The following is a 15785-nucleotide window of genomic DNA, read 5'->3' as shown; positions in this document are numbered from 1 at the left end:
CAAGCTTCATGCCTTCATTGGCCAGACTCCTATTTTTTAAAAATTAGAATAATGCTGGCCAAAGACGGTCTTCTCAGTGACTTAGCATTCAATTTTTCTGAACTTAGGAATTCTCTGTTTATATGACCACACTCATTTTTAACATTAATGACTTCACATTCATTGTTCCTGACAGTCATGCCATGTTTAGACATTACAGATGCTCCCGCTTGTGGTCGCTTATCCGAAAACCAGTAAAACGTTGCTAAGCATCATTCAGCCATCCAGCGTTGCCCGGAAATGTAGCACTAAAATTCAGAAAAAGACATACCAGTCGCTAATCCCCATTTTATCTGTTAAATTAATACAGTTCCTGCAGTCTTCAGGGACTAGTCTTCTGGCATCAGGCAGTGGATTTGCCGTGAGATGGGGAGTCCGTGGGGGAAAGGCATTTCACTGAGGCCCAGGTCACACCGCCCTATTTTTACATGCTGGCATTTCCTCTTCCCACAAATGTTGATCAAAATAAGTATTACAGTAAAATGGCAACTGAGTTTTCGGATAGTAAATTAAAAAGTCCATTGGAGCTGAGCGGCTTATAAATTCAAATACAAATAAATAAATAAATCTCGTCCATACCGAATCATACCACGTAGTCTTTCCATTCCGCTGACAGCGAGCCCATTCAAAGGCTGAAAGTTAGCGTCCATTTTCAGTCCAAGATTCTAAGTACAGAATAGTAATTTCTTTCCCACAAAACAAAATCATCTTTTTACTATCCTTCTAGCTCAGTAAATCCAAATTTGTCATAAACCGATAAGATCCAAGTTACCAGTATATAATTCACCATTATATGATCTTCTTTAACATTTCTCTTCACCACATTATATTAGCAATGGCCTGAATATCATCCCAAAACAGGACAAACCCAAATCAAATGTGTCTAAATCCCCTCAAATATACTGCAGCATTAAAAGGTTGACACACATCACTTCTTAAATATCCACGAGGTGTCCAGTAAACATGAAAAAGTGTCTGTTCATGAATTAGTCTAACCTTAAGATCTTAAGAGGCACAGTTTAATCTTTTCAAAACATGAGACTTCTAGATTCAACTCTTTATTCCAAAAGTTTTTGCAAATCACCAATATCTACCTTAGTAATACTTTTCAGCTGTCTACTGGGGGAAAAGACTTGTAGATTTAGAATCTTGACAAACAGTTTCCAATAAAGCAACTCATTTGAGGATTTCGTAAGCTGCTAATGCATCAGGTCCGACCTGAAAAGTTAAAAAAAAATATATAATTGAATAAATATTGTTATTCGGCAGATTTATGCTGCCCAAATTCTTCTCGCAACACATTAAGTGACTGGAAAAAATCATGAACAATAAACTAGTTAAAGAATTAATACTCTTCCCACCCAGGTTCTCCAAAAAAGAAAAAAAAATACGTGTACCCTTCAAACTGGAATTCTCTCAGAGGGTTAATTTTTTCATATGAACTGGAATCAAATTTTAATGTTTGCCTCCAAATCTTCAAAAAATGTCTAGCAGCCCTTAAACTGGAAAATCAAATAAATCTCAACTAAAGAGGAGCCACACCCTTGCCAAAATATTAAGGCAACCACAGGGGTGGGGGGAATGGGGACTTCCCAGTTGTACCCCTGATGTTTTTTGAAAAACATCACTTGAATTAAAAAAGAAACAGCCATCGAAATAGAGACCCACTATTATAACTGGAAAATCTGGGAAACCCCTTTCTTTGTTCAACATTTTGTTCAACATTTTGCTTAAAACATCTAAGAAGAATGAATATAAAGATCCATATTTGGATATTATACAGTATTCATTTTAATGTTTATTCTTCCCAATACATTCACTCACAGTTTCATCCATCTTTTTTATCAACATGAGTTAATTAAACCAGTTTACAATGTTCAAGTTAAAAAATAAGAATGTTTTAGGAGGAATTATTCCATGGAGTTTAAGAGAATTTGTACAAGAAACAAAATCCCATTTCTTAGAAATTTCCTCAAGATCCCCTAGATCCAGTTGGAAGTGTAGCAGACTTATCCCAATTGATTGAATAACCAGATACACCTTACCTTCTTTTTTTTTTTTAATACAGGTAGTCCCTGGGTTAAGAACGTCTGATTTAAGGGCGACCCATAGTTAAGAACGGAGCCTATTGTAACAAAATTCGAGTTAAATACACAATGATTCGAGTTAAATCCACAATGGTTCTAGTTCATTACACAATACCATTGTGTAATACAATACCGGCTTACCTACAAATTCAACTTACGGACAGACCTTGGGAACAGAACTCATTCTTAACCTGGGGACTCCCTGTATATATATATTCAGTCCACTGGAGTTGGGCAGCTATAATAAATTTAAATAAATGCATCCTTCTCTCTACATCTGGCAGCAAGACCTTCCAGCCAGCATGGAATCTCTTGGGCCTGGATCTTCCATGCGTTCCCCACCAGCCAGTTCAGGAACGACTTCTTCTTGGGGCCTCTGGCTGTCTAGGGAAGCAGCCCATTGGGGTGGGGCCGGGGGGTACCCAAAGCAAGAAGACAGGTCCCTTGTCCCTCCCCTGAGGCCCCTGCACTTATTCTCTGCTCCCAGTATTATGGCTGCTCTTCGTGACTGTGACATCACAGCTGATGCAGACCCAGGGCTGGGCTGAGCTCTGAGAGCCACGAGCAGCTGGTAGTAGTTGTTTATTACTCGAGATCAAAGATCCCCTTCTTTATTTTCTTATCAGACAAAGGTGGTGTGAAGGTGCTTCTTTTACACCAAACCCCTTTTGCTAAGCAATCCAAAGAGTCATAGAGAATTAGCTGAAGTCCAAGGCAACATCTTTGACGGAGAATTTTTGGAAACATGTTTATCTTTGCGCATAAAACCGAAACCCCACTCAGCACCTACACAGACTCGTATCGGGTGCCTTCGGTTATGAAACACACCTATCAGGAGCCTTCTCTCCTACAGTGCAGTACGAATGAGCATATCACCAAGGTAATCCATTTCCTGTATCCATTGATGAATATCTCGAAGTAGGGGTAAGGATGGTGAAGAACTTTTAAAAACAAGATTAAGACAAAAGCAGAAGGACCGAGGACTGATTTCTAACTACAGGGAGTCCCCAGTTTAAGAACAAGGTCCGTTTCCAAGGTCTGTCCTTAAGTCGAATTTGTATGTAAGCCAGAACAGTATTATTGTATAATATGGTATCAGTAGTATTGTGTAATGAACTCGAACCATTGTGGATTTAACTCAAATCATTGTGGATTTAACTTGAATTTTGCTACAATAGGCTCCGTTCTTAACTATGGGTCCTCTGTAACCTGGGTGTTCTTGGACTACCTGTAACTCCCCACCCCTACCCCCAGTGCTTCAAGATGTGTGTTAGATCCAACTCATATGACCTCCCCCAAGTCAGCAAGATTGTGAAGGGCTGATTGAAAAAAGAGCTGGCTTGGGATACAGCTATGAAACCTTTTTCTAGGGTTGACTGAAAAAAGATCAGGATTCCAGCCGATCCTGATAGAGGATCGGCTGGAGTAGAATAGAAGCAGAATCTGGCAGGGCCTACGGATCCTGAATGAATCCAAATTTCTGAGACCAAATATGTTGCCTCCTAGACTACTGAAGGAACTAGCTGGTGGTTGGCCAAAAGTTTATGAGTTATCTCTGAGACATCCTGGAGAACTGGGGATGTGCCAGTTGAGTAGAGGAGAGCAAATATTTGTGGTGGGGGAGGAAGAGCCAGCAAGCTACCAAACACTCTGACCTCGAAACAGGAGAAGCTTCTAGAGGAAATCATAAAGACATTCATCTGTGGGTACCTTGAAAACACTGTAGTAGTCACCAGGTGTCAGCATGGATCTGTCAAGAACAAGCTTTTTCAGATGGGCCTGCTCTGTCTCTCTCTGTCTCTCTGTCTCTCTGTCTCTTTCTCTCTCTCTGAGCTCCCACAGTAAATTTTGAGAATGCTATGGACAAGATGTTTAACCTGCTTATTAAGCCATTTTCTAGGTCCTCACAACACACTAAACCAGTGTTTTTCAACCTTGGCCACTTTGAGATGTGTGAACTTCAACTTCCAGAATTCCCCAACCAGCATGATGGCTGGGGAATTCTGGGAGTTGAAGTCCACACATCATAAAGTTGCTAAGGTTAAAAACGTGGCACAAAACTATACACGAACTAATTGGGCTGGATACACATGACACAGTAAACTGCAAGAAAAGAAACAAACTAATTGCTAACCAAATTTAGCAAGATGAGTGAGTGCACCTGCTAGGTATTTTCCTAGTATGTTGTTGAACACAACCAATATATCCTATATCTTACATGAAATATAAGATATAACATTTATTATTGTATAAATAATAATAAATATTTAAATACAATAAATAAATAAAATAAATAAATAAATATTATAATAATATAAATATAATGTATATAAAATAATATGAACTATAAGATATATATGAATATATACGAAAGTTTCAATATGTGAAAGTTCCTCATTCATCCTGATTAGTAAACAAGTTAAGGCTGGGCTCAGCAGCCTCTAGTGAGCTCCAAAATATTTCCAAAACGGATTGTTTTTCAAAGGGTCCCAAATGTGGACCTTTCTTGTACAGTCCGAAAAATTCCAGCAAAATTCCAGCAACGTATTTCAAGCTCAAACAACTCTTTGGATGTTTTGCCTTTGAAACATGCGTTAGAAACATCTCGCGCGCCTCTCGTGGTATGTCTGTTAGATCAGTCCAGACCTGGCTTGCAAACCGTACTCAGAAGGGGCTTGCTGGGGGGTCCTTGTCACGCTGCCGGAGGGTTTGGAACCCGATATTTTCACCAGCCACCAGGAAGCAGCGGCGGAGGGCAGGTTCATCCGACTGCAGAAGGCTCAAACCTAGGCAGAATAGCCAATACTCAAGACAGGAGCATCTGCAAGGTATGGTTTAAAAAAGCCAAGATACAGGAGCTTCAATCACACCGCTGGCTCAAGAAAGAAAAATTTAAATGATCTGGATAGCTCAGAGAAGTGGATTGAAAATAACACGGTTAAACTGAACAGAGACAGATGCAAAAATACCCACTTGAGAAAAACAAAACAACTGCACACACATATAACAGGCAGTCCTTTGCTTGAGAGCGGTGAAGATGATGGTGCCAGCACTGGAACAAGGCTGCTGAAAACACAGATGCAATTTTAGGTTGCCTCAGTAGAGATGGCGTTTCCAAAATATAGGAATGGATAACTGTGTCCTGTTGCGTCCTGCATTGGTCAGACCTTATTTACTGTGCTCAGTTCTGGACCCCACATTTTTGCAACTTAATTGCAATAAAACAAGACATCCAATTAACTGGCCTGTAGCTTCCTGTGTCTTCTTTCTTCCCCTTTTTTGAAATTAGACTTAAGTTTGCTTTTCCCCAGTCTTCCAACATTTCATCAGTTCTCCAGGGGTTTTCAGAGAGCACAGTTAATGGTTCTGAGATCACTTTCGCCAGCTCCTTCTACGTTCTGAGGTGTGATTCCTCTATCACTGAAACTTAAATTCATTTAGGGTAGCAATGTGGGTTCTTACAGCTGAGTTGGGTTCCCAACTCCTTTTCTGAAGGGCTCTCTCCTTCTTGTGAAAGAAGACTGATGCAAAGACATTCTTGAGCAATTCTGCTTTCTTTCTGTTCCCCATTATTACTGCCCCACTTCCTCCATGCAACACATCCCATCCCATTGTAACTTTTTACTTTGAATCCAATTTTATTTTGCATTTCTTGCCAACCTCATCTGATCCTCAGCTTTAACCTCCCTCCCACCATCCTTACAGACCCTTACAAACTACCAATTTGTCTCGAGTTAGCAACTCCTGCTTCCATTTCCTGCAAGACCTCCTTTGTGCATCTCAGCTGCCCAGAGGTTCCCTCTTCATCTATCTGGGGCTCTTCCCATTTTTCCTTCTCAAGAAGATCATTTGTACTTTCAAGATCTTGTTTTTCAGAATCTCCCAGATTCTTGATAATCTCAATTATCTTTTAGCATCTCAAGCCATGATATTCTGTCCACCTTTCTCCTCAGTTCGTTAAAATCCATCTTTCAAATACATAACTAACTTTTCAGCTTATCTTTCTCTAGTCATCGTGAACTTCAGGATGACATGGTTGCTTCTCTCTTTGATTTCTTTGGGCGAAGACACCTGTCCACCCTTGTGGGGTGGATGATTCACAGACCAATTGCTTTGGGCTTGTGAGCATCAGCAGATATGAGACCCTGAACTCAATATCTACCATATGGTCCATTTAAGCAGTTTCAGTAATCAGATCACACTTCTTCCCTTATACACGCAGACCTGCATAGCATCCCCCACAACCAAGCCGGCCAGCCTCTGGCCTCAGTGTTGAGGAACAAGCAGATGGATGACCCGGGTGTGAAAATCTTCTGGTGAACGTTTCGATTTTCATAATATATTTTTATAACATTCTTGCTATTGCTCTTTTCAGCACAGCATGCACTGTTCACAAGTGTTGCTCTGAGTACATGCTTCCTCTTTTTGGTGGAATCTGTTGTGAAGCTATTTTGAGACACCTCCTCAACTAGACCACTTCCCATTCTCGTCATCTTAGAGATGATCAGCTTTCTGTTGCTGTTACCAAGTTATTTTTACCTTCTCTTGGTTACTCAGAGTTCATCATAGTTTCACTCTGATTCTTTCTTAAGCTACTTCTCTAACATCCAAGGTGCCCAGCACTTTCAGTTCATTAACCAATTCCTTTCTTTTGGCCAAGATGAGGTCACGGATAGATGATTCCCTCCTTCTCTTCTAAATAATGAAATGGTCAGCAAGAAAGATTAGAAATCTTTTAGACCCCCCATTCGTAGCTGAGCTAATTTTGTAGAAAATATCAAGGTAATTTTTCCCAACCGGGGCAACTTTGAGATGTGTGGATTTCAACTTCCAGAATTCCCCAGCCAGCACGGCCATTGCTAAGAATTCTGGGAACTGGTCCACACATCTCAAAGTTGCCCAGGATGGAAAGCACTGATTTAGGGAGACATTGTTTACATCTTGCTGGTTTTTCAGAAACTTTGGAAGGCCAAACTATCTGAGAGAGCCTTCCCTTGATTTTATATTGCCATCTTTATCCTTATTTTTTAGACTCTGTATTGTGGTATTGTCATTTTTTTATTTTTTTTACTCTGGATGTTTTAAATTGTATTTTTCTTTGTAAGCTGTTGACAGTGTTCTTTATTGTGGCAGCATAGAAGTGTGTTTAATAAACAAAATAAATAATACATCTTCTGCCTGGGTAAGTAGCTGCTGTAAAGTCATACAGTGGTATCACTTCTGTTTCTTTTAATCTTAACCTAGATACTTTCAGCAGGATTTCCATATTGAGAGACATGAATTTCTTCACAGGCATATGGCTTCTTTGCACATCCTTCCTTCCTACCTCCTACCTCCATTTTTGTTGAGTTTATGTCTTTCAAACAAGTAATATTTTGATTTCTAAATTCCAGTCATGACTCTCATTCCACCAGGTTTCTGTGATATTTATCAAGTCAGACTTACTTTCTGGTGCTTGTGTTTCTAATTTATCCTGCTCATTATCCATATTGTCAGCCAAGTCCGAGGATGTCACTGCTTACTCATCTCCTTACCATAATTGCTGACTTCTGGATACAGATGGTCCTCTCTTAACAACAGTAACTGAGACCAGAATTTCCATCACTAAGTGACACAGTCATAAAGCACGACATCACAGGACCACACTGCTTAGTGATGGAAATTCCGGTACTTCCAGTTGCCATCATTAAGTGAATCCCATGCCATTGTTAAATGTGACATCACGTGGTCACCATTTGCAACCTCCTGCTGGCTTCCCCATTGACTTTGCTTGAAGGAAGCCAACAATGAAGGTCACAAATGGTGATCATGTGACCGCAGGACACTGCAACCAATTGTAAGCGCCATTCATTCAGCACCATTGTAAGTTTGATTGGTCACTGAATGAGTGGTCATTAAGCAAGGACCACCTGTATTCTTTCTAGGAATCCAACCTTTCTTGGCACATCTTTTCTTACCTTCACTTTCAGAATCTGGCTTTCTCTTCTTTTTTTAATCTCTGACCATCAACATCCTGGAAGGATAGATGGATGAAAACACCCCCAGCCCCTCTGCCTTCCTGACTATGGTCTTACAGTCATTTAGAATCTTCTGAAGTCTCCCTCCACTTCTAGAAGTCCAGTTTGTCCCTATGAGGATAAGCAAGAAATGGATCAAAATCAGTCATTTTCATGAGCTTTTCCACCATGCCCTAGATACACACACCAGGCAGCAGCTACCACACGATGGCTTGTCTGAGCCGCACACAGCAAGTTCTGTCCCTGTAGAGAGGCATAGAGATGACCTTGGAGAAACCATGCAGAGATGGTTGCTACGACTTGTACACAAACATGCTTTAAGCCCAGGAAACAAAGAAAACGTTAGGAAGACATTAGCTCCACCCCAACTCCCCAGGGTATAAGAAGGAGGGAAGGGAAAACACAGTCAGAGCTTTCAGGATTCTGTTACCTTAGCCTCTATCAATAAAATATAGTTCCAGTCAAACTTGTAGAGTCGGTTTTCTGGTCTGGCCTACCTCGAAGAGCTGACAGTCCCTCACAACAGTGAGTCTCCCAGCATTCTTCTTTTCTTTCACAGAGGAGAGCTTTGGTTTATTCATCCCTGTGGAGCTGAGAGTCCTTCCCACTGTCCTGGAGAGGTTGTGAAGACAGAACTATCCAGATGGTTGGGGTTTACCGTCCATGCCCAGAGACACACGTCATTTTGTCAGCTCCAACAGCGTGGATCTCCTCCTTATTCATCCACCCTTTCTTGCTACTTTTCTCTAGGTAGTCACTACTCCTAGCGGAGTGCCTTGTCCTTCCTGGGGGACTTCCTTCTGTCTCCTCTGTTCCTAGATAACTTCCTGTGCCCTGTCCTTCTTGGAGATCTCATTCTGCTGACTACATGGGAAGCTCTCTGTGTGATATCAGTGTGCTTTTCAGCTTCCGTAATGAAAAGCTCTCACCTCCTCCTCCTTCTCTCCTCCAGAAAGGAGACCGGCTTGCATTACAGCAAGGGTCATTAGATAGATATAGCCCACGCCCGGGCAAGTCCCCCCCCTCCACCACTTGCTTGATGTCCATCCTTTTGACAGGGTCTGGGGTCAGCTTGTTCCTTGCCTTCTTAGATCTCTTGCAAGACTCCCCTGCTCTTCTTCACCCTCCTGTTCATTCATGTGGGTCATCGGCCCCCAGCTGCCTATTCTCTCTCTCTAAAGACATGCACAATAAGTTTGGCAAATAAGTGCCAACAGACTTTTAAATATCTTCAGGTCATCCCTCAGGTGCCTGGAAGGAATAAATTAGATGAGGGGAGGGCGCTTGTAAGGTAGAATTTTTTCTTTACCAGAGGAGGAAAATGTACAACTGCTATCTTCAGGTTCTTTAAAGTAATCAGCCATTTGTGGCTCTCAAGTTTGTGTGTATCAAAACTTCACTTGCAAGAAGTTCAGAGGCATCTATTCCTAACCATGATAATGCCAAAATGATGCAACATACAGTGATATTGCAATGCAAGTTCTGCCCTTTTGGATTTGTGTTATGGCACTTCCTCCTCCTACCCGCTCCCCCCTGTGAAAGTCATTCATTCTAGATTTATGAGAGCCATATTCCAGATTTCCAGAGGCAATTCAAACACATCCCTACATCTGGGAACAAGGATGGTGTCTTGGGACCATCCAAGGCTTAGGGTATGCAAATTCAATTGGTGGCTCCAGATTTTTAAAGACAATTCAGTCTTGACCTGGGAGAAAGAAATCCAGAATTCTTGGTGGCATTGGGATAGGGACAAAATAGAAATCAAACAGTATTTGAAACAGACAATCAAAAGGATTTAGACACAACCCCTAGATTCTGTAGAGCAAAGATTAATGCAGAACTCTTCACTCCTGCAGGTACTGTATTTACGTACCTCGGTGGAAAGCATTTTCCTTGGGGCTGTTTCCTTACTTTATCCTCAGAATTCTGGAGGAAAATATGTTAACATCCTAAAGCAGTGTTGTCCAAACTTGGCCACTTTAAGATGAGTGGACTTCAACTCCCAGTATGGTTTCCAAGGGGGGTCTAAATGTTTATAAATACTGCAAATCAGTCAGAGTATAAAGAGGGGGAAGTTACCTATTTTTCCAAACAGATTTTCTTATTTTTTTCCTTTTTCCTTTTTATTATATTGTTTTAAATCTTAATACTGTACATTATCTTGTTTCGATACAATGATATGTGCATAGTATTAATTAAAATTATTGACATTCTATTGTTTAGATTAAGTTATTTCTATAGTACTAGAAATAAAGAAAAGAGAAAGAAATATTCTATCAGAATTCATTACAATTGAGGATATCAATATTAGGAGCATAAAATTATTTGTCTTTTTTATACGAAATTGAGCATAACATTAGAAAAGAAAAGAAACTACTGCAGATTACATCAAAATATTTGTTGTACGATAAAGGTTTCAATCTGGAGCTAGTATTGAAGTCTCCATTGTATAATTGCTTAATATATATTTTATGTGTGTGTGTGTATGTATGTGTGTGTGTATATGTGTATATATATATATATGTGTGTGTGTGTGTGTGTGTATATTTGGATGTTAATAAAAGGAAAAAATATGATAAGCAAAACCAATTTAACGAGAATTAAAATACCAAAATAACCAAAAAATAATTAAGAAAAAAGAAAGTTTGTTTTGTTTTTTGTCTTTCCTCTTTTTAATATTCATAAACAACAATGAATAATAATACAATGGACACTTTAGTATTAAGTACCAAGCTCAAGATAGAAATCCTTATTATATTACAAAATAATTCCGTGCATTTTGCAATAGTCTATCAATCCCACACTTAGCTTTTATTGTACAATTCAAACATATGTTCATTAAGCTATTTTATTTAATCTAATCATCTCAGAATTATAGCTAACATTGATTTAAACTTTTTTCCTTATCTTTAAAGATTTAAGTTATCTAAATTATTATAGTGTTAACAATTTCTAGTTTATATTGTACAGATACCACTGCATCCAGATGTTATCTGTATTTTATAATGTATTATTTGCATCTTATAGCACAATAAAACAATTAACTGTAAAAAAAAAGGATAGCACTATTTAAATTATGAATTGCCAGTTCGCTGGAACCTTTCTGGACAAGAAGGGGAGAGGAGATCACCCACCTGTGCGCAGGACGGCTGCTCCTCGCGAGGAGACCGCAGGACAGCGGTCTTCTGTGGGTTTGAGTGCTGGGAGACAAAGGGATCTCGCGGTGGAGCCTTTTAAAGGACACGAAGTTCGCTAGCCTCGCTTCTAATCACTTTCGGAAATTGCCTATTTAACTATCTTAAGACAATGAGAAATGTTCGTAACGGCAAGTTTGAAAAGCCACCTGGTGAGTCTATCTTCATTTCTGAACAAAAGAAAAATTAACTATAATTTTAAGGACTTAAAATAATTTGAAATAAATGCCAAAAAGCTACATAAGATTTTGAACTAAGAAAGTTATAAACAAATTAAGGGTCCAGACAAATTTGGAATATTGAAATTTTTACTATAAGATTTTGGAACTAACTATATAAAGTAAACAGCTTTTCATGGGAACCAGAATTATTTTGTCTACTGTAAGTTATAACAGAGATTAGAGACTTTATGATTTAAATTGGATACTAGAGGGGACTAAAGATTCCAGGCAAAAAGAAAAAAAAACTTGCTTTTGGTTTTGATTCGGACTGGGATTTACAATGACACAAAACACTATAACATTTGAAATATTAAAGGAGATCTTCGAAGAATGGGGCCAGAAATTAGTAGCCACAATATCAACAATGTCAGTAATGATGTCTGCTTCTATGGATAGACTATGTTTAAAGGATATTAATGAAGGAATGGCAGATGTGAAACAAATCTTGCTTGATGCAGAAATAGTGGACTCAGAAATATTGGATTAAAAAAAAAAGTGTGGATTACAAGATAGAGAAGGTATTTAAAGTGGAAATACAAGTGGCAGGCCAAGAGAACCCAGATAAGGACTCTTTACTGGATATACCAAAGAAGCTGGCTGAAGTTTTAAAAATTAAAGGGGAAATGCAAATGATAGACCAAGAGAATGACCTGGACAATGTCTTCTTACTGGATCTACAAAAGAGGCTTGTTAAAGCCTTGAAGGAATCTGTGGAATGGGATAAAGAAGAATTGAAGAGAAATCAGATCCTACAACAATATTTGATTGAATTAAAGATTAAGACTGTTAGAAGTAAACAAAAGAAATATAAAGTTGGTTTATTTGATCAAGGCTAAAAAAGACTCTTTTTTTGCCAAGTTCTGGCAACCCTTTATGGACTTTTTGCTGACACCAGGATTGAAAAGTTGATGTTTCATGGATTGGCTTATAGATAAGGGATGGAATATGGGAAGAAGAGATATCTGTTTGTATCCTTACAGGGGGTGAAGAGTTACTAAATTTGTTTATACTTCTTGTGATGAAGGTTGGAAGTCAATTCCTTATATATTTCTTTTCTTTTTCTTTATTTCACTCTTTCCTTTTTTTCCCTTTTTTATTTTTTCTCTTTGCACTTTTCACTCTCTTTTTACTTTCCTTTCTCTCTCTGAGTTTAGTTTGCATTAGTTTTTATTACTGCAATTAAAATCTTTAGTAAAAATTATATATATAAAAAAAGAATGACTTTCGAAATCGCAAGGGAATAATCAATAAAATCCCTGAGGCCTCAAAACAAAGAAAAAGAGAGGAAGAAGAAAATACAGTGGAGATTTTTGGCACTAAGCTCAAAGATTTATGTCCTTTTTCAGACCATAAAAATGACTTAATGCACTTTGTCTGGTATGGCCAATCCTTAATAATAATGTTATACTGAGCATTAACTGCATAACTTTAGTCAATCTCTTTGTCTATTTATCAGTGCTATGTCTTTCAAAACTATATTTTTGTTCCACATAAAGAAGTAACAATTGGCTCCAGGACTTTGGGGGGCCTGGGCCAAGCACCCATCATGAATTCCCCCCCTTCACCCCCCAGGCCTGGAGAATACAGACGTGCAAACTGGCCAACGCACTGGGGCGTTCTGGGCACAGAGCAACGCGTGCTTTCAGGACATGCTCTGATGCGGAACCTGCCTTTGCTCCAACCACTCCCAGCCCAATGCGGAGTTCGGGTTAGCCCTGCGATGGGACTGCGTCCCCCTCCGCCCTGTGGAAACAAGAACACCTCCTCCCTCCCTTGCTCCTGGCCAGCCCCACCAGGTTTCCTGGCCCAGGCAGGGCCCCTCTTGCACCCTCCCTCCGCGGGGCCAATGCCCAGGAAAAGGGGCCGCCTCCTCCTCAAGGCCCCCGGGAGACGCACCCTGCAGCACCTCCCCCAGAGCCTCCCCCTTGGCGTAAAGGGAAGGGGGCCAGGGGAGTCCAGCCCCCTGCTCAGGGAGCCAAGAGCCCCCGGAGGTCTCTCCGTTCCTCTTTCCCTTCCTACTTCTCACAGGCTGCCTTCGATCCACATTTTTGCTTTGCTGAGCTCCAGAAATGAGCGGGGTCGTTCCTTTATAGCACCACCCAACTTGGGCTCTCGGTTGCAGACGACTGGGGCCCAGTTTGGTCTTCCTCCCCAAGCGGTTTTCCCTGCGATCTCTGCCATACACCGTAGCAATCAGGGGTCTCCTTGGGTGTGGTCCAAAAAGTCAAAATGGCAGCTACCACCAACAGGCAGAGCTTCAACTGCAACATCGTGGGCGCCATCTTGACTTTTTGGACCACACCTATTGAGTTGATTTTTTCCAATGTGTTCCGCCCCCAACTGCTCATATCCTCTGAGCCATAAGGGCTCCATTCTAATGTATGCATTACTGGCATGCAAACTCTGTGGAAGAGAAGAATGACTAATACCAGAGTTGTCTCTGCTGACAAAATTCGGAGAAGTGTCTTTTTCTAGAGGACGCTTTTGGGGTTAGCTGACTGGCTTCTGCGGCACATCTGTAGCTCTGGGTCATGCCTGTGACAGGTGGAGAGACTGGAGGTCCAGCCTGCTTATCCAAGCATAGCCATTCGTACCATCAGTTTTCCTACAAGGTTGCACAGAGCAACAGGGAGGCTGTAGAACTTTCCATCACTTTCCAGTTAACCTACCAAGTAGGGATGTTATGAAGATAAAATGCCAGGAAGACATCTTTTCTCCCTCAGGTGAACTTGCAATTCTCAGGTCCAGGCAACTCAGCCAGATTACAAAGTCCCTGGACAGTTCCTCCCCAGGCAGCTTCTGGGGTTAGCATTGGGAGGGAGAAGAAAATGAGAGGAAAGGGATGGGATGGGGAGGAATTTGGACAGCCACATCTGACATGCCCAGTCTTGCCTCATCCCACCCAACTGTCAGCCCAAGTGTCCCAACCATGGTCATCCCATTTCCAGTAGGATGTTGGCAGGGTGGAGAAGGTTCAGAGGAGATGATGCAGAGATGTGAGGACATGTCCTGTGAGGACAGGCTGAAAGAACTTGGGGATGATCGGTTGGGAGAAAGGAAGACTGAGGAAAACGTGATAGCATGTCCAGATAGATAAAGGGACGATAGAGGGAATATGGCCACGAAGCATCTTCCATGGCCGTGGAAATTAGGACCAGAAATCATGGGGATAAGTTGCAGCTATGTAGATTTCACTTAAATATAAAGGGAAACATTCTGATCTCTACAACGGTCAACCTATGGAGGTTGTGGGTTCTTCATCTTGAGGGAGGGAGTTAACAGCCCTACCTCTCATGGATGGTTTAACTGGTTTTCCTGCACACGGGAGAGGTTTGGACTAGATGATCCTTGTGTCCGCCAACTCTACAATTCTATGAGTCTATGGTCCTCACCTAGAGGTTGTCCAGGCAGAAGTGGTTCATCCAAGGCTGCCCAAGGGCTTCCCCCATATCCCAACAAAGTGACTTGCTCTCCTCCCTATCTGCAGGGCTTGACTGTGCCCAGAGTGGACCATCCGATTGACCAAGCCCACCTGGAGAAGATGGTGAAAAGGGCGGTCCAGGAATACTCCTACAAGAATTCAGTAGAACCAACGGCATACCGGCCGTACAAGTATTGGGTGACCCGGGAAGAAGGTACATGGGTCCTGGGAAGTTTGTTCTCAATTCCTCCTCTTTGACCTCTGTTACACCACTGATATGGCCTGCATTCATCTGTCGCACTAAGCCTTAATTTTCTTAACCATGGCTTATTAGAGAACTACAAATGGCTAGGTTACGAGAATGTGCTAAACTCTAACCATAGTTTACAAACCAAAATGGCCGGATTAAACCATTAATCTGTTTGATCTTGGCCCAATGCTGGTAGGGAATTCTGGGAGTTGAAGTCCACCCATCTTAAAGCAGCCGAGTTTGAAAAACCCTGGTGTAAATGCCAAGAGACGCTTGCAGCCCCCAATCTCAGTGTCACTTGTTCATCCTGCCCTGCTCGATTTGCATCCCTGGCAGGAAGATCCCATTCCACCTATAGAAATGGCAGGGGGTGCGCCAGCCTCTCCACCCTCCGCTAGTTTACCCGGCGGTGCAAAAATTGCTGAATCCTTTCCATTTCTCATGATGACCAAGGTCAGAACCATTGCAGGAAAGGACAAGCGAGCGCGCGCCCAGCCACCTGGCACTGCCTGGACAGCAGGGCTGGAAGAAAGGAAATGAGAAACGGAGCTGCCTA

The 15785-nt window shown here is 41.2% G+C and overlaps 1 protein-coding gene across 1 annotated transcript in view; it reads left to right on the top strand.

Moving 5' to 3' along the window:
• Nucleotides 1–15785, top strand: part of SPMIP6 (sperm microtubule inner protein 6) — a 33041-nt gene that overhangs the window by 2958 nt on the left and 14298 nt on the right. The window contains exon 2 of the mRNA XM_025172967.2: nucleotides 15046–15193. Coding sequence (XP_025028735.1) covers nucleotides 15046–15193 — 148 coding nt within the window. The remainder of the gene's footprint in view (nucleotides 1–15045; nucleotides 15194–15785) is intronic.

Source organism: Python bivittatus, unplaced genomic scaffold (genome assembly GCF_059951505.1).
Source record: "Python bivittatus isolate LINGU-HERP-01145 unplaced genomic scaffold, Pbiv_v1 ctg000570_np1212, whole genome shotgun sequence".
NCBI lineage: Eukaryota > Metazoa > Chordata > Lepidosauria > Squamata > Pythonidae > Python > Python bivittatus.
The sequence above is the reverse complement of the archived record's forward strand: the minus strand, read 5'-3'. Positions and strand labels throughout refer to the sequence as shown.